Genomic DNA, 27,003 nt, shown 5'->3' with positions numbered 1-27,003 from the left:
ATATGGCATGTGGAGTCTTTGTCCTTGTCCTTCTTGGACTTGTTATCCCCCTTCTTCTTCTTTTGGTCCTTCCCCTTCTTCTGAGAGACTTAACCTGTCAGCGCCTCCGACTTGAAAGCATTTTGTCCCTTTAACTGTTCCTCTTGGTCCAAGACCATAGGAACCAACTCTTCCCACCGAAGAGTAGACTCTCGCCTCGAAGCAATAAGGGCAGAGTAAAACGTACCGAATCGTGGCAACAACTGGGACAAAAGTGTGATCGCCATGTCTTCGAAGGAAATCGGCTTCCCCGCATTCTGAACCTGCATCTGAAGCTGCCTTAGCTTGTTAATGTGCTCCCGCAACGAAGAAGACTTATTTACGGACAAGGTCCGCATCTATACCTCCAAAGAAACCCGCTTCATAAGGATCATCCAATTGTACATCTGATCAAGCTCCAGCCATATCTCCCGAGCCACCGTCAAGTGCTCGATGTGAGCAATCACGGTTGTAGTACATGATAGAAAGAGAAAGAAACGAATCCTAGCATTCAATTTGTCCCAATGAGACTGGGCCTTGGCTAGCTCTGCACGAGCATCAAAAGAGAGTTTGGACTCATCTTTTACCGAGGGCCGGTCGATCTCCTCCTGAACCAGCTCCGCCAAATCATAGGACTCAAGGATAGCCAACATCATGACACGTCAAATGCGGTAGTTGTCGCCGTCGAGCTTCTAATCTGCAAGAGGAGCCGGTAAGACAAGCACCTTCCGGTCCATAATCGACTGGAACTCCAAGTCAATCTCTGTAGACATCTTCACCTGTAATGCCTTCACAAACACAAAAACAGCCCCCTCTCACTGGGAAAACTCAGCCTGCTAAGGCTCTTCCGCGTCCTACACCTTTTTCACCCGCCAGAGGCGATAAAAAAGCAAAACCTGCACTTGTAGACTGAAAACTCAAACTTCCTCCGCGTCAAACAACAGTAAACAGCAGCAAATCCACCACCTGGACTCCTTTCCTGCGCCCACACTCGTTTCAGCCTTGTTCCAAGGCGCAACCCTCCTGTCTGCCCTTAAACGCAAAAAACGCAAATTTGTGTCGCAATGGAAACTCCTCTTCAGGTTGATTCTGCGCTCAGTCAACCCTCTAACACTGCTCTGATACCATGTCAGAGTGCAACAGTGCGAAAGCGTAGGACTGAGAGAGAGAACGCAGAGAGAGAAGAGAGAGAAAGAGACAGTGAAAGATGAAGATCTACTGTATAAAGTGTGTTGAATACAAAGATATGCAGATATATACACAGGCGCAGTGCGCTGGACTGCGTGTCTCCACCTCAACGATGCAACCTGCTGTTCACCTCGAAGTCCGCTGCAGTCTGCATTGTCTCCTGTCTAAAATCTGCGAACAGAGACGGAATCTGCGCGTGTCACCGGTCTGTAATCTACGAACAGAGAAGTATGGGAGACTGCTGGGAATGTTGACTATTTATAGCCAGAAACTGCCAGGAAATAGAGCACCAGAAATGCCCAGTCGGCTGCATTAAATGCAGCCGACTGCCTATAGTGGGTCGAACTGCCACGTGGCAGTCCGACTGCACACTGTCCGACTGCACCAATGCCTGCACAAACGCAAAAGCAGCCCCCTCTGATTGTGAAAACACAGCCTGCTAGGGCTCTTTCTTCCGCATCCCAAAACTTCTTCAACCGCCGGAGGCGATAAAAAAGTAAAACCTGCACTTGAAGGCTGAAAACACAGCCTTCCTCCTCTTCAAACAGCAGCAAACAGCAGCAAATTCACCAACTGGACTCCTTTCCCACACGCCCACGCTCGCTTCAGTCTTGTTCCAATGCACAGCCCTCCCGCTCGCCCTCAAACGTTGGAAACACAACCTTGCGTCGCGATGAAATCTCCTTTTCAGGCAAGTTCTTCACTCAGTCAACCCTTCTTCACTCCTCTAATACCATGTCAAAGTGCAGCGATGCGGAAGCATGGGACCAAGACTGAGAGAGAGAGTGAACACAAAGAGAAGAGAGAGAGAAAGAGACAGTGGAAGATGAAGATCTACTATATAAGGTGTGCTGTATACAAAGATATGCAGATATATACACGGGCACAGTGTGCGGGACTGCATGTCTCCACCTCGACGATGCAACCTGCTGTTCACCTCGAAGTACTCTGCAGTCTGCACAAATCTCCAGCCTGTAATCTGCAAACAGAAGTGTGGAAGACTGTGCAGAACATCAGCTATAAATAGCCAGCCAGAATGCGCCCAGAAATGGCAGGTCGGCTGACTGATCAGTACAGGTCGGACTGCCACGTGGCTGATTAATACAGTTCGAAATTATACTGCCACATGACTGTCCGACTGGTCAGTCTGACCAGGCTGCCACGTGGCGCCTGTACGGCCGGCCAGGACCTGATCGCTAACATGTTCAATACTTGGAGGTTGCCTTTGCTGCAATTCAAAATCCATTTCAAAGTACGACACTCTACAACTCATAACCTTCGCCTTAATCCCAAAGATAGGAGAGTTCGAGGTTCAATATTTACTACATAATATGTTTGTTGCATGAGCATTGTATATATTCATTATTCATTCACTTTATTATTCATTGTGTTCACTGTCTCTGTGTTACCCTAACCCTAACCCTAACTGTGTTCTGAGTTTATCAATCTGTGCTTTGTCAGATGATTCGTTTTGTGCTTTTTGCATTTAGAGCATTTCTTCATAGTTATTGCATTTAAGATCCATCTCCAATGGACAATAGACTCCGACAACTCTCTCAACTACTCCCTAAAAAGTCATCTCCTGTTGGACTGCTCTACCTTCAAGCATTGTGTATATTCACTCATGTACATTCAGCATCCATTCATTCATCAAATTTGACTCCATGTTTTTACATTTTTTGTGTTTTGTGTTTTGTGTTTTTGTCAAAGTTATTGTGTTTTACTTGTGTCTGCATATTCAGTAGTTTCTCAATGCAAATTGTAGCATATATTTACAACTTAGGGGAAATGACTACAACAGTCAAACCGTCATGCAAGAGAAAGATACACAAGCAGGCAGGAAAACAATGAGAGAACAGCCAGAACCGCAAGACTCATATATCTGCTCAAAATATTGTGTACAAGGAAAGTAAAACGCCAGACAGCAGAACCGAGAACCCAGACCCACACCCAATAGTTATCAGCTATTCCACAGACAAGGAGATGCCAAACAAAGTAAAGGCTAAATGGAAAATGAGCAGCCACCAGATCTACTGCAGCCAAGGGCCAGCCCTGCTTTTGGCCAAACTGTGGGAGGCAAGCTGGTCCACCCTACTCAAGTGATGCACATGTGCATTATTCATTGCCAGGCAAGCCTGCTTGCACAAACTGGTGATGAGCAAAACATAGATGGGACCTCACCTCAGGATCTGCATTGAATCTGTGGATGCAAGGCAGAGGGGATAACATCAAAGGAGATTTTATAGTAGGGCACCTAAAAGCAGCAATGGATGAGTAGGGCACTTTAAGGCAGCAAGAGACGAATTGCAAAAGAAGAATTATACGTGGGCAGTGATGTAGGAATCACAAAGGATTTTGTGGTCCAAGTTGCACAGAAAATGATATCTTGCAAAACTACTCGCAATAACTACTGCAAGGGTTCACCCAGAATAGCCTTAACTCCATACAGCACACACGGTCTTGATTTCTGCTACACTTACTGCAGCAAGTTGTGGCTGATGTCAAGTGCATTACCACATCCTTTCTAACAAAGTATTAGCTTCCATAAATACCCTTAAAAATGCCATCTTAACACTTCATATCAAGCTTCCTTCCTCTTGGGTATCCATCCAAATCATACCAAAGCTCATAGTAGTTTAGCAAATAGTGCAAGGCAATGTAAGAACTCAAAGTTCACCTGATATGTAAGACTTTTTCCTCCACCTGTGGGCATCAGTACAAATGCATCACGGCCACTCATAGTGGCATTTATGATCTCACGCTGATTTGGACGGAAAGAGTGGTTTCCAAAGTACCTCCGATTGTTTACCTGCAAAATAGTATAATCCAGCATCATTCACAATATGCTGACGAAAGCAAGCAGTCACTGGGCTTAAAGTTCTAGAAATATACAAAACAGACCTCTAGTTCTAGACTCCAAGGAAAATCCCTTCTCCTCCACTGCTGGTCTCCAGAACCTTCACTATACGTAACAGTATCAACTTGTAACCTCGGAGCAACTCTGGGACTGGAAAATGATGGAGTCCTACATGAGTCCATGTTTCCAGAAACTATCTCATATCGTCCAGAGGTAGGTGCAGGTTCATTGGAAAAGTTCAAAGTTTGAACAGTAGATCCTGCCTGGCCACAATAATCAACACGAAATCTGGTGGAGGCTGGCACTGAACCTTGGTAAGAATCACATCTTAACTCTGAAGCTCCATTGTTTGGTGAAACTGAGGCTAAAAGATGTGAGCTCCTTCTTTCATCCTCCAAGATAGTTGCTTGTAGATGTTGCTCCAACTGCTGAACTTCATTGTTTAGTGTTCGTCTGTTAAGGACTTAAAAGTGTTACGGCTAATTTACCCATTATGAGTCTCCCGCATGAATGTCTTTAGACCCACAGAAATAAGTTCATGTCTTACATTACCATATTTCAAAAACATGGAAAAGGAGATTGTTTTCTATGATGGAGTAAGCTAGGTATTTCCACTACTACATGTCCAGGTGAAATGAGATTCAAAAAGGCTACTGAGTTGGATATAAATTTGGTAATACTGAAGTACAAACTGACATGTGATTATCACCTTTCAACACGAAGCTGTTCTGAACGCTCTGGGGTTAGCTCAGCTGCATTGTCAAGAAGCTCATTTGACACTTGTATCAGTTTATCTTTCATCTCTTGAAGGTGGACACTTGCCTCCTTACAATGAAAAACCTGAAGGCATGTCCAATTAAAAGCATGCCCACAGTTGTTCCAAATTAATAGGGTCCAGCAAGTAGAATACCTTCATCCCATGCCTGCAAAAGCTTTCTTTAACTGGAACTTCCGAAGTTGCAGGAGATGATGATGAAATCATAGTCGTCCTGCCTCCGACAAACACTGAGGCATCAAACTTCTGAGAAACTTTTGGAGTAGACATGTGTGATCCTGCTTTTTCATAGTGTTCAGAAACTATTTGATCTATGTCAATTGCCTGCAGAATCAACTCACATAAGCTGTAGAAGAAACTCAAAGTGAACATTTTTTCACTGTAAGCTTTTTTAACAAAATAGCTAGGACAATTGCAAACCTGTAAAAGCTCATCATCATCATCATCATCAGGCAATCCTACAAAATGATTTCTTTGCTGGAAAGATGTGCTTGCTGCAGCAGCAGACACCCTAGATGTCTGGCTGCTAGCAAATCTGGCAGTGCCATTATTCACAGAAGTAAAACTGCTTGTTCTTGTTCCAGGCATCGATACACCATTACAACTTCTGACATTCATGCTGTTATATTGCAACGAATTGCTCACATGAGTAACAGAATCTTTTTGGGAAACCTCAACGGCTGGTTCAGAAAAGCTGCCCAGCACAGAGGGAAATGAACTTTGAGGGCATTGCATTGTCCTGTTTTGGGCATCTTCCATTCTGCCACTAATGCCTTGGGACCCTCCGAATTGAGATGTTGAAAAGGTTTGTACTTGTGCTTGAGCACTTTCGACCGGCCTTGGTGGTTTGAAAGGACAGGCATTTGTTTTGAAGACTGTATTAGACACTGAATGTGCAACCTGGCCAGTAAATTTGGAAGCTGGAATATTTTGTGGGTTGTGCAAGCCTTGTTGGTTCTTGAAAGGTGCAGTTACTCCAGGTCTGATGTAATCTACTTTCTTCCAGCCTTCCAGACTTTTCCAAGCCTGTTGAAAAGTTAATCAAAAACTTCAGCTTTGATAATATAAACTAGATTGGAAACTTCAAACCATATCTTCATCAATGAGTTTTCAATTACCTTGGTCGCCAACAGCTCTTGCTCACCATCACAAGGTGTAATCACACAAGCCATGGACCTAAAATGAAAAGGAAATTTAGTGACTGTAATTAACTGAATGGTTCCGACACCTTATTTTTCCTTGCAAGATCTGAGCATCCATTTTTTCAGTGCAGGTACAAAATCTTTATTTCAGAACAGAAAGACAAAACATTAAAACATCTTTCAGATCCTTTCTATCAAATAGATCTGTGTACACCTGTCATGCATTATCAATTTCTGACAATCAAACACAATCGCACGATATGGAAGTATATGAAGAGCCCTTTTGGCCATCTCCAGTTATAGTTGCTCAAGCATCTCACAGGGAGGCAGTATGTGCATACAGCACTTACTAGATGAGACAGCACCTGTTGCATTTCTGCTTCTTATTCATCTGATTAATCATAAACAAGCACTCGGTGCTTTTGCCTCTTAGAATAAACCTGAATATAGATTCATAGAAGCCTATTACCAATAAGATCAGTCAATTTGACAATGCAAATTAGTGTCTCGCTATTCTTTTCAGCAAATTACCAATGCTTGCCTGTCCTTTTTGATTGCTGATCATCTAGCTTTTAATCTTGCATTCAATAAAGTTGGTTCAAATGTACAAGCCCCTCCTCTTTTGAGTTGTCAAACATTATTTCTACAAAGGTTATCCCCACATGTTCTCTTCTTTGAGACAAGGAATTGTAACTTGTGCACTCTTGTACGTGTCATGACGTGGTTGGATTGTATTTTCACCATTTCTGAGGTTTCCCACCAGTAATATAAGGTATCACCACAGTGTACTGTCATTGATCAAGAGCAGAAAACCATAAACAGAATGACAGAAAGCTGAAGAGTGTGATGAAGGCAATGAATAATCACCAAAAGCAAAGGATGATACAATGGTATCCCTGCACGTGGTATGACGTGTATGCACAATGAGGACAGTAGGGGGTGATGAAGGTGGATAGTCACCCAACTAATAGGTTGTCCTAAAGTAGGCCATTGACATGGTTGCTGGTGCTTGTGTGTCTCGCAATTGATATGTGCTACCATAACAACTTGCTATGGCCTGCATTTGACTATTTCAAGGGCTTGTTGTGCATTGCTAGCAATGTATGGCATTGACTATTGTGGATTGAGGTTGATTAGCTAGTGCAGCATGGCATTTGTACAGTTGACCTGGTTGATGCTTGTGTATCTCGCGATTGATAAGTACTAGCATAACAACTTTCCATGACCTACATTTAACTTTTTCAAGGATTGCTCGTGCCTTGCTAGTGACATCTCAATGTGGAGTTTGAATTTGCTTTCAAGAATCATCACATGTGTTTTAAACTAGGTCATTCATATGTGCATTTTTTTGTGGTTGTTCCTACACGTTTATTTGTCATGGTTCTATTAGAGATTTAGTCATCCCCTGACCTGGCATTATCAAGCTACAGTGTTAAAATTAGTTCTCTAGGGCACAAATGCACATTTCCTCTCAGTTTGGGCATTTGCCAACTGGCAGATCACAGATTTTCTGGATTTATTATGATGCAGTCTGCCATTTTCAGCAGCTGGTCAGTCAGATTTAGCTGAATGACCTTTTCTTAAGCTATTTATATTCGGCCTCCAGCCAGCCCACATTCACTTGTTTGTTTCAAGTGGGGAGAGAGATCAGATTGAGGAGATACTTCGACAACCTGTTTGTACATTTGTCTTCTTCATTTCAGCATTCATTTACTGCAAATTCCTGCATTCTACTGCCTCTTTTCCCTCTCCCTCTTCTCTCGTGTTCATTATCTTTCAGTCTTGTCCATATGCTTCCAAATCCGCTACACTTTGACATGGTATCAGAGCAATGTTGAAGGACTGATTGATCATAGGCAAGCCCGAACAAGAGGTTTCAACGCAACAAAAGTTAGTGTTTTCAGTATTCAGAGATGAGATGAACAAGTGAAGCATGGAAAAGAAGCAAAGCTACTGTCTTTTGCAGGTTTTTGCTGTTCATGAGCAAGAAAAGGCTGCATTTTCAGCCCTTAGGAGTAAAATTTTGAGTTTTCATCGCCTCTGGCAGTTGAACATGTTTGGGATGAGTGGAGGAAGCCCTAGCAAGCACCATTTGCAGAGTCAGAGGGGCTGTCCTTGTTTTTGTGCATGTTATTCAAGTGACACTGTCTTCCGAGATTGACGCAGAGTTTCAAGCTATTATGGACCGTAAGGTCCCCATGTTACTGGCTCTTCCTTCAAATCAAAAGCTCGATGGGGAGAATTACTGCATCTAACTGGTAATGATGCTTGCCATCCTGAAGTCCTATGATTTGATGGAGCTTATGATTGAGGCTATTGACCCTCTTGCAACATGTTGTCGCACGAAAATTCGCGCGGAGAAATTGTGAATGTCGCTCGCCGCAAGGACACTAAGCGAGATGGGAATAATGGATCAAGAGTATTCAAATCCAAATAAATACATGGAGTGAAGGAATGGTTAGGATTCTCATTCGAACAATTTCATGTGTCATCATGATACATAGATTTCAATTTTCTTGGTATGTTCTCATACATAGATCTCTAGTTTACTACTCACAAGGGATAAAATAGAAGAATCAATTCACAAGAGAATTCCCAAGTTTAGTCACACGAGAGTTTAATATATCATGGATATGCATGAAAAGAGAAGTGATTATTGCCTCTGAAGCCTCTGTGGGTAAAATCAAGTCATAGAGTTGTCATCATATAAGGAAGAAGTGATCCTATGGAACAACAATACACAATCTTATATTCCAAGGTTTCACAAATCCACTGCCAAGTGCAAGCTTTAGACATGTTTGTCTAGCACTTCTTCTTCAAGAATAGAATTTTGTTTGCTTCTCATATATGCACTCCTCTTGCATAAGCACTGCCGCATGATGAGACCAACCTATATGTTATTTCTAAAGAGTTCAAATTCTTCTTTGTTGGTGTTGATAGCAGATTAAACAACATCTTGGTAAGGGTTTGTATATTTCATGCCTGTCTAGAGTACTGCTATGAACAGCAACAAAGCCACACTGAAGAAGAAAAGGTCTCTTTTGCTCATGGTCAACGTCTTCATCATGCATATGGCCATGTCGTCACTCTCAGTCTCCTTTGAAGTTTAAAAAAATGCATAAATTTTCCGTCACCCTCTGCATCATCTTGAAGAGCTTCATCTTCATCTGCAATTTCGATGACATGTGTCGTTGCAACAACGCTTGTCTTCGTCTTCGTTAACTTTAGCTTCGCCTTCCTTTGTCTTTGCCGTCGTTAACTTTAGCTCGTTGAAGCCTTATGGTCTCCCTCCATTGCTGTTGCGTCCTTCGACTTCATCTTTTGAGCTTTATCCCTTCTCGTCCTTCAACTGCGTCTTCTCTCCCTTCCGTTCCATCCTGGCTTCGTCATCCTGTTGCAGTCTTCGCTGATCCCAGTATTGTCGCACTGCAACTTCTACGTTGATGCTCCTCTTTGCCTTCGTCTGCAGGTTACCCTTTTGCGTGCCACTCCGAACTCAACAATGCCGTCGACTTCCTCCTTTGTGTCACCGCAACATCCTTCAATCAAGACGAAGCAACTGTGGAGGACGATTTCAATGGTGAAGCACAAACACAATTGAGGGATGCCACTAGAAGCATGTGCCACCAAGATGGTATACTGAGATGTGAGACAAAGGAGAATGAGGCACCTTAAGGACGAGGCTCTCAATGGCTACAATTGCTGATGGAGTTTTGGCAACCAAATCGACAGCCAAAGCACAGACATGAGATCGATCTTGTAATGTATGAATGCGATCTTGGGTTGAAGCTTATAAGCAAGAGCTATGGCTCACACCTCCTTGACAGGAGATAGACCAATCGAACACCTGTCTCGTCTGCATCCTTTGCCTTGTTACATCCCCCTTCGCTCTCGACTCTCCTTCATCACCTCTGTCTTCTTTTCTTTCGGCTTCGTCGCGGCCGTTCTTCTTCAACTCCTCGTCTTCTGCTACAACTTCGCCCCTCTTTAACTACAAGTTGGCGTTTTCTTCGGTATGTTCGTCGATGCTTCAATCGTCCTCCTCCGACTTCAACTCCGTCGACTCTTCTTTGTCTCGACCTCTCTTCGCAGCAACGTCCTCGTCTTCGAGCTCCTCTCCCACAACAGCGTCTGCATCCTCTTGGCTCCTCTCCCACAGCAACGTCCACGTCCTCCAATCTCCTCTCCCATAATCATCATTTATAACTAATCGTCACCTCGAAAAAAAAAACTTAGAAAAGCATTATGGCGACATTAATTGTATCTTCTTTTTGAGGCGTCGAAGGAAAGCATCCCCTTTTTACGTTAGAGACTACGTTGTTTGCTACCGATCCTCATGCTTTTTCTCCACCCTCTCAAAATATGCCATCTTCATATCTTATTCGCCACATCTCATGCCATTTTGCCTTCACTCTCGTTTTTAACAATAGTTGCTAACCAAGCCATGCAATCCGCATAAGTATCTTTACGTATTCTGCGAATCACATCGCCATCCCTTCCAATAATAACGTCAATTTTTTCATATACAAATCATAAGTTCTCCTTCAGCAATACCATCGGATCAACCAAAACATATGGGATACACATTCCTAGAACCACTGCGGCCATAGTGACCCATCATAAAGCCACTTGATGATATAGGTGGTCACTAGAAAGTGAGGCATACTTAGTGTACATTGGAGGTTCATGTGCCTTATCACGAGGATTGTCATAGAGCTTTGATGAAATAACATACAATGTTTGGAGTCCCTTACAGTTGCATTAGATCATCGGTGGAAAAGACACACGAAGAAAGATTTACTTTGGGCATGACACAAATCTGAGCTACAATAACCTTCCTTATTTGTTCAATAACCCAACCTCCTAATAAGTCATTTGATTTGGCTATCTTGCACTTATATTGCAAGAGTGGTCATCATCTTGACACACAATTTGAGAGGCAAATAAAGCTCTTGTTGCATCTGATATTTCAATCTGATAGACAACTCAATGTTTTCCACAATCAAAGTATCTTACAAGCTCTTTGAGTACCAAGAGATCAACCTCTCCAAAGCACTAACTCACAAGCAAAGTTCAAAACCAAGATGGTCTTTTCCTTGGATCCTTGAGCCTTCAAAATAGTTACATGTTTTTCCATGCAATGTGCCCTATCGAGAATATGTTTTGAAAAATATCTTCGTGCACAATCACTCGTACAATTTGCAAATTACAATCCATGCTATGCAATCAATCGAGCCATGCTCCACACAAAAAATTATGAATGCATTGAAGAATTTGTACCTAGCCTAACTACATGTGCTCGTGCGTCATGCAAATGAAAACACAAAAGATACACACAACGGAAAATAAACTCATAATGACGCTGACTAAAGAGTTCAAAATCCTAGCAAAAAATTCTGCCCTCACATTCGCAGTGGTGGACACACAACGTCACGACATCGTGATGCCTCCAAGCTTTCTACTAATGATAAAGCTAAGTTGCTCAAGGTTATAGACACATTGTAAATTGACGAGGGAGATATGGCTAGAGTTGGGATTAAATGTATAATTGAATGACCATTATGAAGTAGGTGTCTCTAGAGGTTCAAATGCGGACTTTGAGTCCCAATGAGTCTTCTTCTATGCAAGAGCATGTCAATAAGCTTCGACAATTGCAAATATAGGTCCAAAACACAAGGTGATTACCACAAAGAGCATGGCAATAACTCTTCTTTCACAATTACCACCCTTATTCAATGCATTCTATTCTATCTTGATTGCTCCAAGGAGGATAGAAGCCCTTAAGTGGAAGGAGTTGTTTCCGATGGTCATGGCAATAACTCTTCTTTCACAATTACCACCCTCATTCAATGCATTATGTTCTGCCTTGATTGCTCCAAGGAAAACACAAGCCCTTAAGAGGAAGGAGTTGTTTCCAATGGTCTTGGACCAAGAGGAATAACTCAAAGGTCAAAACACTTCCACGTTAGAAACATTGACAAGTCAATCTTCTCAACGAAAGGGGAAGAATCAAAAGAAGAAGAAGAAGAAGGACGAAAAGACCAAGCAAGATAAAGCCAAGGAGTCTACTTGTCACATTTGTAGCAAGACAAGTCATTGGAAGAAGCATTGCCCTTAGTTGCTTCTTTATCGGCCGCCTTGGTCTATCTAGAGATGATTGAGTATGCTCCTCCAATGGTCACTAATATAGCGATGTTGGCCCCCCCAATCTTGTGAGCACATTGTGGATAGTGGCACTATCGACCACAAGACTCCTTCCTCACATGGTGGATAGTGACACTATCAACCACATGACTCCTTTCTCACATGGTATTGCTCACATGCGTTCAATACATGGGCAAATTCTCACCAATGATAGCTCTTCAATCCCGATCAAGGCAAATGTGATATGCAATGGATTTCTAATGGGCAAGATAGTGTCCACATATCAAAGATTCTCTATATGCCAAGTTTAGAGTATCATCTACTTCCAATGAGCAAAATTTGTGCTCTTGGTCTTACAATCAAGTTTGATAAGGACTCTTTCTCAGTTCTTGATAAAGCTTCTTGACAGGTTCTTTATTCAAGTCATGAAGAGAATGGAGTCTACAAGATTCTGACTTCATCCATCTTTTCTTCTCTTCTTCTTTCTTCACAAACTCAATTGAGCTATGGCAAACTTAGTTAGACCATAGCGGACTCCATTAGGCCAACCTCAGCCGCGAGTATCTTCAAAACACAGCTCGTGGTCATCTTGTGCATGGATTGCTAAAGATTGGGTGAGCCACCCGCCATATGTATCTTACATTTGTGGCAAGCAACATAGAGATATTATTTCCAACAAGGCTTCATGTAGGGCTAAGAAGCCCTTCAAGCTTGTTGCGACATGGACCAATGATGAGAACAAGGTCCCTTAAGGGGAGTTTATCCTTTATGCTAATTGTTGATGCTTTTAGCATGATGACTTGGGCGTATTTCCTAAGGCTGAAGTCAAAAGCATTCTCACACTTTTAAGGGTTGGTTGATTTCCAAGTAGAACAAGTCTAGTGAGAAACTCAAGGCCTTGCATTTCGACAAGAAAGAGGAGTTTATCTCCCATGAGCTAGCTCAATTTAGTGCAAATGGTGGCATACACAAGTTTACCAACATGGACACACCTCAAGAAAATGGCATATTGAAAAAGAAGAATCACAATGTGATCACTATGGCGTGGACTATGATGAAGCATCAACAAACACCTCATTGTCTATGGGCCAAAGCAATAACCATTGCTACAATCAATCCCCTACATTGGCCATGGTTTGTATGACACATTTTGAGGCTTATTTTGATCAAAAGCCATATATGTCTCATTTCAAGATGTTCGAGTGTGATCCTTAATACTTATGTTCACATCCCAAAGAAAAAGAGGGATAAGTTTGAGCCAGCTTCCAAAAGACAGATATTCATACGTTGTAGCTAAAAGCCCTAGGGATAAAAGATTTATGATTTCATTTCACAAGAGGTGTTCGGTTCGTGGAGTTTCCAACCGCAAAGGGGGTGTTGAGCACCCCATCCTTGGAGATCTAGGTAACAATTAAGCACCTGATCTAGTGCCTTTGGAGCCTCTACCTATACTGACTCCAACATTAGTGAAGAAGGAGATTACTATACCACTGAATTTACCGATTGAGCTAGCACCAATGGATATTCCAAAGACTTTGACAAGAGCAAAGCAATGAGAGAAGTAACAACCTCCTCATTGGGTAATACTCTCTGTGATTCAAGGATTAAGGAGGTCCCTGAAAAGTGGCAAGATGGCTTGTGACAATCTCAAAGGAACCATGCACACTCCACCAAGCTTGTTTATACTGGTTGTAACCAGCCTTCCTTCCGTGAATGGAAGATAAGTCCTTGACTACAACTTAATTACAGCAACAAACAATTAATGCAAATCTGAAAATACAAATTTATCTATTGGTCTTGGACAATGCACACTCAATTGGCCCCAAAATTAGCGCCCCTTTCAATATTTCTTTAGCTTTATTGAAGAAGAAGTTGACTTACAATGGGATTCTCCCAATCCCCTTCGCAATCTAAATTCCCCTTGATGTCCAAAGCGACCAACAAGTTTTCAATCTGATTTGCCCCTTGATTCAAGCACCTAATTGGCCTTCACCCACTTCATAGACGATGAAGCCCCAAATTCAATGATTGACTAGTTTTCCACTTGAATTTAACTGAAATTCACCATCAACCCTGTTGAATCCAAGTCTTGGAGCTTCCAATTTTTGGCACGCTTCCTGAGGCTATTGCTAAACTCTAATTTTTGCTGCAAATTAGGGTTTACAGCAAAGAAATCTGAAATTTCTCAACCTTTAGTGATCTCAATGCTATAATCTTTGAAGCAAGGTTGTAAAAAGGTTAGGAGATGATAGAGAATATTGAGGAGAGAGAAAATTCAATCTTTCTTCACAAACAACTGAAGAAAATCTGTCAGTTACTGCTGATGCTCTATCTCAAATTCTTGTAGATGCAAAGAACTGAAAAAAATCAATCATTTACTGCTGCTACCCTGTCTCAACAACGTATAGATGTTGGCACATACTGTTGATTGGTCTTCCTTTGCCCTTGGCTGCCTCAAATATCCTCCAATGGTTGCAAATCAGCCTAGTAACATCTCCTCCCTCTCTTTTGCAAGCTGAATACACTAAAAATGCTTCTCTCCAACCTCTAAAGACGTTTTTCAATCTTGCATGGGCATTTTTTACAAGTGGCAACCTTCCCAAATGGTTTTTTCAACATTTGCTATGATTAAATATTAATTTTCAATCTTTAAATACTAAAAATTAATCTAATAATTATTTCGATGCCCTAAAAAATAATCTGACTAGTCAATAATTAAATTGACTAAGAAACTTTCATTCCCGAGTGTCTTGTGCCATCTTTGACCATCAAATTGGCATTAGGTACCATTAAACGCCACTTCTTTAGTGTCACGAACCTACAAATATGGCCAAATGAATGACCTAGGCCAATAACTAACACCAGTACTACCAAGTACCAGTACAACATAACTTATAACAACTTTTGCCTTTGGCATCCCGTGTTTTTCTCAAGTCTCAAGCTCGTAATTTTACTCTTACTCTCATTGCACCTCACATGTGCAACATTTACTTAATCATGTGATTAAAAATTAATCCACACGTTAAGTGAGGTTTCAAAAATACATGTCCTCATGACACAAGCTATTATATGATGGCTTGTGCCATGCAAGATAGAGAGCCCACCTTCGAGAAGGAGGCTTTATAATCACAACATCAAGCCTATGGAGCAAGAGTTGGACACAATTGAGTGGAATGGCACTTGGGATCCTGTACCTCGACCTGCTCATAAGCAGATGATTGGAGTCAAATGGATCTTTAAGACCAAGTACCATAGTGATGGAACTTTGAATAAGTAGAAGGTGCAACTCGTGCGAAGGGCTTTACACAATGGCCAAGGGTGGATTTCCGTAAAACCTTTGCACCTACAATTAGATGGCTACCATTAAAGCTATTCTTGTCTTAGCCAACCATTAAACATGGTCAGTTTATCAACTTGATATGAAGCTTGCTTTCCTTAATGAATATTTGAAAAAGGAGATCTATGTTGAGCAACCTCCTAGCTTTTTCTCATGCAATGGCACGATATACAAGTTAAAGAAGGCCCTTTACAACCTCAAAACAAGCTCCACGTGCTTGGAACGAGAAGATCAACTTGTTTCTCCGAGAGCAACTAGAATATCGACAGTTGGCTTTCAATTCTTAGCTATATGTCCACACTTCAACTAGAGGACATGGGCCATTCATGCTTTACGTGGATGATCTCAACGCATAACCATGCCCAGAAGATCAAGCAAACAAAGGGAACACTATAAGAGGTGTTACTCTATATGGTAGAAAGAAGGGGACACTATAAGAAGGGTTGTCTTACATATGGTAGAAGAGGTTCGACACATAACCCTATGTTTCACGCTAGGTCAAAGCACATTGAGATACAATACCATTTGATTTGGAAAAAGATCTTGAATGAGAGCATTGATATGGCATATTGCAAGCCTAAAAACAATTCGACAAATTTGTTCACAAAGGCACTTCCTCCAATCGTTCTTCAATAACACTCCGAATCTTTGAGATTTACGACCCATCCAAGATCTAAGATGGGGTGTTAGAGATTTAGTCATCCCCTAGATTAGCATTATCAAGCTACAATGATACATTTAGTTCTCTCAAGCATAGTTACGCATTTCCTGTCGATTTGGGCATTTTTCAACAATTACCTTATTCCAAACAAGTCAAACAATCTGTGGGCAATCAATGATGTCATGTGGCACATCTAGGGCAGATTGTGGATTTTTTGCATTAATTATGTGCAATTAGCCATTTTCGACAAATTGGTTGGCCAGATTTAGTTGGCCAATTTGGTCTTTTTTTTTTCCTATTTTTTGCTATTTATATTCAGCCCCCAACCAACCCATATTCACTTATCTATTTCAAGTATAGAGAGAATGAGATATTGAATCGAGGAGATACTTTGACACCCTATTTGTACATCTGTCTTCTTCATTTCAGCATTCATTCATTGCAAATTCTTGTATCCTACTATCTCTTTTCTCTCTCCTTCTCTTGTGTCCATTGTAACATCTTCACCCTATATTTGTACCTTGAGAGAGGATTCTTGAGTGTTGACTCAATCATATTGCAAAACTCTGTGCATTGTTCAACCTATTTTTGATGTTGACATGTATGGAATCTCACCTCATCTAGCTTGACTTTTCCTTAAGACAGTTGAACTTGCAAGCTGATTGTTGGATCATAAAGGACCTCTTGGTAATTCGAAGTATCTCTCATTTTTTCTACTTCGTTTCACTACTTTCACTTAGCAAATCATCTTTTCATTATGGACTTCTATTTGATGGTTTCATGTATCATTTATCATGGCCTTACCTTGTCTTTAGAGGACTTCTTTAAGAGCCAAGATTTTTTACAAGGCAATGTATTCTTCCACTACAAGTATGTTTCCTCATGAGTCATACTTGACCACAACCTCAACTCTATAGATCTCTTTTGCCAATCTATCTACATTTGAATGAAACTAGCCATGCTAAGAGAGAACAGAATGACCCTCTTTGAAGAGATCACTATCACTTATCCGACTGCATGATCCTCACCAAGGAAGCAAGGTAGCTAATCACCAACCATACCAAGGTAACCACGAAATATTTCACCCTTGAAATGTTGTGCTTAAATGTGAAACAGTTCAACCTTGGGTAGGTCCCAAGTGAAACACCACATGAGATGGCAAAATAACACATCCAAAAGACTTATATTCAATAAGTTTTCAATAGAATTTTACATTTTTCCCTTGGGAGTGAAACGGATGGGTGAGATGTATGCATAGTGAAACGTTTTATTAGTGAAATGCAATTCACATTTCATGCTTGGTGAAATGCATTTCATGGTTACCATACCTTTGCCATCAAAGGGCATGTCTTTGCATGTCCAACTCTTGGACAACTTACTATGGGTCATGTTCTTCCTTAGTCTCCCTTATAGCAACTTTGATTCACCTCTTACAAATTCCTTAACTAGAGGAGATGCTTTTGCCTTGTAACAATGAAGTGAAACTCCTCAGGTGTCCCCAAGCCAAATAGGGATAATTGACAAAGTGGTAGTGGCATATTCGTGCTTCACCAGTCTATGATGTGGCAAACCAATGTCTATGGCTTTCTACATACATCACTTATTGGCTATTATGAAACCCTACAAGTTGATTTGACTCTAGGTCCATGATGGATCTGTGATAGAGTGGATTTACTCATGTCTTGTATCCACAAGGGGATACGCTTTGGCAAGACATCTAAAGGAGACAAATCCATGGTACTTGTTGAGATTCTACATAGTTGTGTGTGACAAACATAGAAATTACATTGTTACTCTATGATAAAAGCTTGGAGTATGATCAATGACCACTTGTGAAAGTGCAGAGTAACATAAACATCGAGAGAAGAGAGAGATAGCAAGAGAAAAGAGAGTGAAGTGATAACTTGTACTAAATCTAAATGGAAGACCAAACACAATAGCATACTAATCAATCCTTGAACATAGCCCAAGGCATCAACGAGGGCAGTGGATCGGGTTGATAGTGATGGTTGCATTGCAGATGGAAGAATGCTAGAGACAAAGTGTGCTTGGCTTGCAAACAAAAAAGATGATTTGCTAAGCATAGGGGACTTGGCTATAAAATCAACCAACAAAAAACTCACCAACCAACTAGACAATAACCAATAAATGTTAGCAAGAATATCAAGATAAGCCAACACCATTTTAGCATGGAAAATCATGTTGACCAACCACTAAAAAAGAAATGCATGTGACTTGTACTAGTGTAAGCACGCCCTAAATACATTGAAAAGAAATACACACACATAGAATGGGCTAAAACTATCATAGCTCCTCTATCTCTATCAGACTCTAACAGAGCTCACAACTAAGAGATGACAAACTAACCTAATACAAGTTAACACAACTTGAAACTTCTTTTGAGACACATCCAACATTGGTATATAGTGCTACAGTATCCATGGTGAACCTATCATTAAAATGTCGAATCAAGAGCATAGCTATGAAGGTTGAAAGAAAAAGAGTAAGCTCATGAGGTAACAGACTTCAATACCAAATGTCACACAAGTGAATTAGGTTTCAAGATGCAAGCTTTGACTCATAAATGCAATCTTATGTGTTGATAATGACAAAGACACTTTGCTGAAAGTACAAAAGCACTGACATTGCATTCAAAATAAAAACAAGTACGATGCTTTATAGAAATAGACTAAGCTACACTTTCCACCACTATGCATATGGGATTCTATATCCTAAGCCCACACCGCTTCATACAAAGAGGCTAAGCTAGGTGTGATTGCCAATATCTCAACATCCCTCTTCAATCACAACCAAAAAAGTACAAAGTGTGTAGAGGCTTTAGTAAGCAACCACCTACAAAGTGTGGGCACACCACAAACATGGTGAACATCAAAGGTTATTGCAAAAAAGGCTAAGTGTGGGTACCAAAGACGTGGTAGATATCTAGAGGCTGTAACAAGGGCCTCACAAAGTGTATAGAGACTGTAGTACAAGGTTATATAAGTAGTTTACAAGCTTATGTCAGAAGCATAAGAGCTAGGCAATACAAGGATAAAAAAGTCTCTCAAAATAGAAGGAATGATAAGGCTTGTCTTTCTCTTGTTGGTCATCTTCTTCTTCTTTTGCTCCATGGTCTGATTCTCTTCATCTTTAACAGCGACTAGATAGGCCTTTTGGAACCTCTTCCTGGCATGACAGAATTTTGCCATGTGCCCGATTCTTTTGCCAAAGTCACATACTAGTTGATCTTTCTTACCCTTGTACCTAGTACCTACATATAACATTTATTCATCTTTAAAGGTGCTTGGTTCTTCTTTGGATTTTACCTTCTTTTCTTCTTCTAACAAGGAGACCTTAATGTCAACCAATTTAGAACTAAGCATGTTAATCAATGTAATTGATACATTATTATAGTCAAGAGACAAGCTTTTTAACAACATCCAATACAAATATCTTCATCCATCTTAAGATCAATTCTTGCAAGCTAAGTTAAGAGACTTTCCATGTAATTTAAATGAGTTACAAGAGATGTGTTTGATTTCATATCTAGCTTGAAAATTTCAATCAATAATCCATACTTAAATGACTTTGATTGTGCACCAAACAAAGTATATAATCTCTTTCATGTATCATTAGAGATTTCACAAGTATCCACATGGTGGATGTAGTTGTCATCCAATTTCAACTTAATGATGGCATGTGCTTTGTAATCATTCTTTTGCCAAGTAGTTGCAAGATTCACGTCCCGAGACTTCTTCTCTTTGCCATTTGTAATGACTTAAAGATCCTTTTTCATCAAGATGAGATTGATACAGGTTTGCCAAGTGTGAAACCCGAACCATTTGAACAGAACAATTGGAGAGTCTTTGCCTATGCTGGAGTAGCAAATCAACACCAAAACTGTCATATTTGAGCAACAGAAGATTTAATTGTCAAGAGACACAAGAAATGTAGTGTCAAATAACACTTGATAAGTATCAATAGATACTATGCTTTCAAACACTTGAGTTTGATGCTTTGATGCTTGGATTTCTCCCCTTCTTGTTGATTTGATGAAAAATGCTTGTTGGAAACTTCAATTCTCAATGGATCAAAGTTGCAAAGATTTGGTTTGAGTGGCAAGAGAGAAAAAATAAAGTAGAAGAGAAGCTTGAAGTTGAAATGGCTATGGCACATTAGGGTTTGCAAGACAAGGTCCTAGTTTTTCTCTCTGTTTGTGGCTGTCTTTGACCAATCATCTCTTCTACTGATACCCAAGATCTTCAAGTACCACCTAGATCCGGACCTCGGAGGTTCAACCGCGACTTGGTGACAAGGCCTTCGTATTCCTTCCAGCATGGATGCACGAAGCTAGTGGCTTCTCTCCCGAGGTTGAGTTTCGGATTCTCCAATTCACTCTGTCTATTGTTATTTACTGCAGGTTCCCTTTCCGGTGGAAATCTTGGATCTTAGGGATCCTCTACATCTTCTTCCTTCTCTTCTCGTCTTGCCTTGGTCACTTAGTTAGCATGGAGCCACCTCTCGAAATTAAGTATAGACATATCCTTATGGTTCTGGGCACCACACAAAGTTTGACATTCCTCCCATACATTGCATGTTTTCATCATCTTTGTACTAGGACGCTTGGGCAAGTGGACAATTTTCCCACAAGGGACATTGTCCAAGTGGCACCTGTTGCATGAGCATTCTTCAACATGTAGCCTTGCATCTCCACCTCACTCTTCTCTTGTTTCCCTTTTTCGACCTGAGAGGGGGTGTTGAGAAACCCTTCACCTGCAATTTACGCTTTTGTGTTTTTGTGTTTTACATTTAGGGTTTATGTTTAGGGTTTGCAACCCCAAAAAGAAGCATCATCCTAGATTAACTATGCCTATTTATAGACCACTCTCTCATTCATTCCTAGCGGCTGATTCATTCAGTCCATCACCTCTTCTCTCTAGCCTCTCCACTACCCTTACACCCCTTCAGGACATTACAATTGGTTCCTAGCTGTCTTCATCATCTTTCTTGTACTACGGCACCCTTATTCCCTTGTATCACATTCACTCCATGATTCAGAACTTCATCATTCCATTTATCAAAGTTTCTTCTCCTTTCTCTTCTCCTCTCCATGTTTGCCGAGTTCACTCCATGTTCCTCTCCGCAAACCCTATTGTCTCGCTGGTACGTCACCATGCTCAACTACGCTCTAATACCACGTTAAAATATCAAATCTAGAGCATGGCTATGGAGACTGGAAGAGAAAAAGTAAGCTCATGAGGTAACAAACATCAAGACCAAATGTCACACAAGTAAATAAAGTTCTAATATGAAAGCTTGGACTCATAAACACAATCTTGTGTGTTAACAATAACACAGACACTTTGCTGGAAGTACAAAAGTACTATGACATTGCATTTTAAATGAGAACAAGTACAATGCTTTATAAGAATAGACTAGGTTGCACTTTCCACCACTGTGTATGGGATTCTGTATCCTAAGCCCACACTACTACATACAAAAAGGCTAAGTTGGGTATGATTACCAATATCTCAACACCTGTCATGATCATATGTACTACTATGCAACGAGTTTTTTAGTGCCTATTGTGGTATATCATGTGGGACATGGTGGACATTCAAAGGATCTTTGATGGCTGATTTCAAGCTCTACATCATACATATCATTGTACTAACGACCCATGATTTGAGAAAGGGTGTTAGCATAGTACATATCACGTGTGTGAGAATTTTAATTAGCTTGTATTTTGGTATAGCCACTTTATGGGTGGCCTAGTGGCACTTTGTAGAGAGTTAAGCATCCCATTCTCTCACACTATATATATATTTCTCTCCTCTCGTTCTTTTGTTAGGTCACACTACTAGAGAGAAAGAGAAAAGAGAGGAGCACATAAAAGCCATGTGCTTTCACAATTGGTACACTTTGTATCTCTGATTTACGATATGGATAACATTAACGATTACCCGTCATTGAGATCTCATGTTCATTGTTTTCACTAGTGCAATATGACAATACAATAGGGAAAGAGACAATGCACAATTCATGACATAAAAGAAAGACAAGTACATGAACAAGAGTCCACTATGAAAATCAAAGAGTACAATGATCAAGCGCCAACTCAGACTCTCTACAAGTTTCCTCTATCCACACAAAGAACCTACGAGAGCAAGGCAAATGAGTGACACGCATCTTATAGGCAAAAATGTGAGACAACTTATGAGTAGTAGATCAACCAAGACTCAAATAAAGCTACTCGTGAATCAAGGTTTTGGGTGCCCATTAACTTGTATATATTGAGAAACCTTGGCAAAGGATCCTCTATTGGATCTTACCAATCAATGGTGAGTCCTCATGGACAAGAGAAAGTACATACCAATAAGCAAAGCAACTATGCCCAAACAAGCATGCAAACACATTGTGCACCAAGAATAACACTCCAAATATATAAGCTAATGGCCATATAATCATGTCCCAATGAATTACCACAAAGATGGCAAGCCTAGGAGTGTTCTGTCCATGCAAGCCAAGTTCCAATTACAAAGCTATAATGAGCCACTAACCAAAAGAGTCACGTACAAGGATCCATAGCTATCCTAGGATAAGGTAGTCAAGTATGATCCATCTAATCCATCTAGTTCACAGACTTAGTATGGTATCAAATGTACACAATAAAATCTTGAATAAAATAGAGTGCTTTGTATGGTCATTAAAAATTTCATAAGAAATTAAAGGTTGATCTAGTAAATATTACTTGCTTCAACATAAGAATTATGACCCAAGAAATAGTGTCAAGAGGGAGCCATCATCTACTCGATAATAACTTTGACCTTCTTGCTTCAGCAATGGACAAGATGAGAGACGAGACTAAATGTAAATACCTTAACCCAATGAGTACTATAAAAGATAGGGTGGTAACTTGTAAGAGAGAGGTAGGGGAAAACACAAGAGGAAGGTGGTAAGAGAGAGGTAGGGGAAGAGAAGGTGGTAAGAGAGAGGTGGGGAGAGAGGAAGTGATAAGAGAGGTAGCAGAGGAAGTGGAGAAAGAGGTGGCAAAAGAAAGGTAGAGGAAGAGGAAGAGAATGAGGAATGAATATGGTAAGGGAGGCAAAGCAAGAGGAGTTGGTTAAGGGAGGTAGAGGTATGCTAGAGGTATGCGCAAAGGAAGAGGAAGATTTTCAATCCATCTTTTTTTTCTTCAAATTGGCAAGGTTTTTTTTTTTGGGGTCCAATCCAGACCAAACTGATCAGATGGATCCAACTTCCGTCCTTGGACAGATCCTAGGGTCAGCATCAAAAGTGTCATAAAGTCAGCAAAAAGATGCACCCTCAGCCATTGGGATAATGTTGTAAGGGCATGAGGCTTGAGCTCATTAAAAGCCAAACGCTAGGTGATTCAAGCTAGTGTCTTGAGTAGACTGGAACCATCTCCCAAGATCCCACCTCAAGGAACCAGCTTGAATATCTTATTAGAGGATGCTCAGTTTTACTCTTATAATGCAAATGTGTAGACATGTGTAGACACACGAGGAATAGATTGATCTTGCTTGCTCTTTCCATTATATTCGTGTCAACATAGTTTTCCCCCACAAATATGCAGATATGGGCACTGCACTATTGAAATAGTACAATTGGCTGCCTCTAGCTACAAGGCACATTAATTTGAAGCATAGTTTTGAAATAGCTAATTGCTGCATGTTTGTGGGGATTCCTGGCTGTTCGGAGGGCTCATTTCAGTTCTGAAGGCTCCCAACTTAATGTGTAGGCCACAAAGCTGTAAACATGTTTAATCAAAGTGTCCCTTTTATCAATACATTTTGTGAATCACAAATTAAATTTAACACACACATTGAAAAACTGCATGTCAAATTCTAAAAATGATCAAATTCTAAACATTCTTCACAATTTAGCCCAACAAGAAGAACCCTAGGAGACAAGACCCAAGGCCCACAACTAGACTATTAATTGTCAATGTGAAACTCCACACAACAGCATGAGGTTGATTTTTACTAATCATACCATCCCAAAACCTGTTTCACTAATCACATTTCAACAATAAATAGTCCCAGCTCTCACCAGGTTGAGACCAAAAATCTGTTTCACCAATCACATTTCAGCACAGAACAGTATAGGTTCTCACCAGGGTGGAAGCATAATTACAGTTCAGCTAGGATTCCTCAAAAAATTCCACACAAAACTAATTACACGCATACTAAGACAAAACCAACAGACAACACAGAATCAATTGTGACCAGAGGCAAAAGGAATGCAGCAGTCTCCTTCACACATGCAGCCAAAAGTATACTCTATCCCAATTTAAACATGCCACCCTGAAGACATGCATTGATGCTGACCTCTTAGGTGCACCAGTTTTGCCAGCTGCATTTGGATTTTGACCAGGAAGAGAATAAAGGAAACCAGAACTCAACAATTTGTCATCCAAACATTCCAAGGCCTTGCAGTGCTGCTCCCAGTTGCTGAATGGCAATCTGTTGTCCTTCTTACCATATCTATCAGAGGCACAGCTCCCGTGTATAAAAGCTTTGATACATTTATCCAATAACGTTTTAAGCAGGATATATACAAGCATTTAAACAGATTGATTTTTCGGCAGTTGGAAAAATAATAGCCATCGTAGTTAACATCATCCCTACCTCTGAAAGCTGCTCTTACTCATGGGTCACCATAGCCTTTGCAGGTTGTCATCAATTGACAAGGAGGGCAAGTAATCTGTTGACTTTGCAAAGGTTCATGCAGCTATTGAGAAGCTTGCCAAAGCTCGAAGCTCAAATATTCTCCATAATTTGAGTTACAAAAGCATGTATGAGCAGCTCTGACCTGGAACAAAATTGTGTGGCATTAAATTGTTTGTCATGAGCACAAGCAACGTATGGAATAGCCTTGTCTAAACATACAGCACATCCACCCTTTGCAAAATAGTGACATAAAACAGAGGTCGCTGTATGATGATAAGGAGAAAACACCCTAAATTCCTTATCATCTCCTAAAACTACTGATTCCGCTGTATACGCACATCGAAACTACAAAATTCTCAAATATCTAAACAGCCATGGGGAGCCAGCATAGCCATTTTATTGGAGAACAGTTCCTGTTCAAATCAATGACACATCTTGCGGTTCAGCCTGAGACTACTTCCAAATGACAGTCGTTTGTTGCTACTGAAAGGATACACACTTCAGCTTTTGTGAATCAAGGCATGCATTGAGAGTTTTACTCATCCCGGAGTCCCAATGCTATTTAGCTCAAGGACACTCCAAGTCCAGATTGTGGGAATGGTAATGCAGGGATTTGAATGAGAAGCCAGTGTCTTCGCATCTGCCTGAGCCCGCGATCAACAATTTACGTGCCTTTTTTCCAAGAGTGGCACAGCCCTCCCATGACAAAGATAGAAATGCAGGCTTTCTTATTCGAATCGCAATTTCGAAGTACCCCTGCGGTGTGCGATGAAAGTTATGCATGCATACGCCGCCGAAATGCTAGAAGGAACATTGAGAAAAACCTGGTGAGGAGCAGCTATGAACAACCGGAAAAGCAGCAGACAGCTGCTGCAACGATGCGGGAAACCCTAGCAACAATCCTTGGGGAGAAGAGTGGCGGCACCCGAGGGGTTGGAGCAGTCAGAGTGCTTGCAGCAAATGCAGGGAGGAAAAATGACAGGGATCTATGCAGCCTCGAGGAATGTACGCAGCAAACCCTCTGTTGAATCTGTGTTTTCCATTTTCTTCTGTGTTTCCTGGTCTCGGTTTATGGGCCTGAAGCATGGACGAGCAGGCGAGAGTAGAAAGCTTCGCAAACGCAGACACGGAGAGAGAGAGAGAGAGAGAGAGAGGCGGGAAATGGGAAAATTTCGGAAAACTAGCTTACACCACTATTTTACCTGTACCGTTTTGACCTTTTTTATATTCTATTTTCTCCTTGCTTTTCACTACACCAAAGCTACTTTAAAGAGTCCAATGATAATGGCGGGTTAACCTTATATGCCAAGAATGAATGACCATATAATATATCCCTTTATAAACTTCGCCTAACCTTGGGAAGTTAAATCCTCAAAAGAAATTTTTCAAAAGTTTTCTAGAGCATGCAAAAGTTCATAGACCCAACACTCAAAGTAAATGTCAAGAGCTCACTCTATTGATCTTGCACGAGGCTAGGAGGACTGGAGAAGGCACCACATGTGAACTAAATGCCCTTTAAGGGCATTAATAGCATTTACTCTCACGATTGCCAACATTGCCACGTGGCTTTACCCTCTCACCTCCCATGCATTTTGTCAAACATGGCAAACAAGCAGTTGATTCTAATGACCAAGCTCAACCATCACAAAAGGTAGGAAAGAGTGTAGACACCATGGAGCTCGACTATCTTGTGGCAACAAATAACAAAGGCGTTGACATGCAAGCCATTGAGAAGGAGATCAAAGGGGAGCTTAGCAGTTCTTAGAGAATAAGAGGGCATAGATTCAAGAGCATAAGAAAGTGCTTAAGCATCAGTTACCTTCTCACTCCAATGCCTCAAACAGATGTATGTAGATTTCTTGGCTCTACTGGAATCCTCTTCTTCTTTATTAGGAGGATACCCTCCAAGGAGGAGTTAGGGGTAAGGGTGGAACCTTGATTTGTGCCAAGGAGAACCTCAAACCCTAGGTCATTAAAAGGGACAAGGGGGATGCTTCCTAATAGTCTCTCTACAATTGGGAACATAGGAAATTATAATCATCTCCATTTATGCTTAAAATATCTTAGCTAGCAAGGTTGCCAAATGGAAGGAGTTGGATGAAGCTATGCAAGGAAACATGAGCCTTTCTATTTGGTGACCTCAACATGACAACATGGGAAGGCAACAAATTGCATGCCTCAACCACCA

General features: G+C 40.9%; 1 protein-coding gene across 1 annotated transcript in view; it reads right to left on the bottom strand.

The window, feature by feature from the left end:
- The window catches only part of RECQ4A (DNA helicase (RECQl4A)), a 59,105-nt gene extending 33,132 nt beyond the window's left edge, over positions 1 to 25,973 (bottom strand). Inside the window, exons 1-9 of the mRNA XM_087676190.1 lie at positions 25,640 to 25,973; positions 24,774 to 24,957; positions 24,474 to 24,629; positions 5,957 to 6,014; positions 5,259 to 5,864; positions 4,974 to 5,162; positions 4,773 to 4,903; positions 4,108 to 4,516; positions 3,884 to 4,015 (exon numbers count right to left, since the gene is read on the bottom strand). Coding sequence (XP_087532316.1) covers positions 3,884 to 4,015; positions 4,108 to 4,516; positions 4,773 to 4,903; positions 4,974 to 5,162; positions 5,259 to 5,864; positions 5,957 to 6,014; positions 24,474 to 24,629; positions 24,774 to 24,796 — 1,704 coding nt within the window. The 5' untranslated portion in view covers positions 24,797 to 24,957; positions 25,640 to 25,973. The remainder of the gene's footprint in view (positions 1 to 3,883; positions 4,016 to 4,107; positions 4,517 to 4,772; positions 4,904 to 4,973; positions 5,163 to 5,258; positions 5,865 to 5,956; positions 6,015 to 24,473; positions 24,630 to 24,773; positions 24,958 to 25,639) is intronic.
- Positions 25,974 to 27,003: the final 1,030 nt, after the last annotated feature.

The sequence above is a fragment of the Lygodium microphyllum genome, chromosome 4 (assembly GCF_053477565.2).
Source record: "Lygodium microphyllum isolate KBCC chromosome 4, Lygodium_microphyllum_v1.1.10, whole genome shotgun sequence".
NCBI classification, from domain to species: domain Eukaryota; kingdom Viridiplantae; phylum Streptophyta; class Polypodiopsida; order Schizaeales; family Lygodiaceae; genus Lygodium; species Lygodium microphyllum.
Note: the sequence above shows the minus strand (reverse complement) of the source record. Positions and strands in the feature narration are given on the sequence as shown.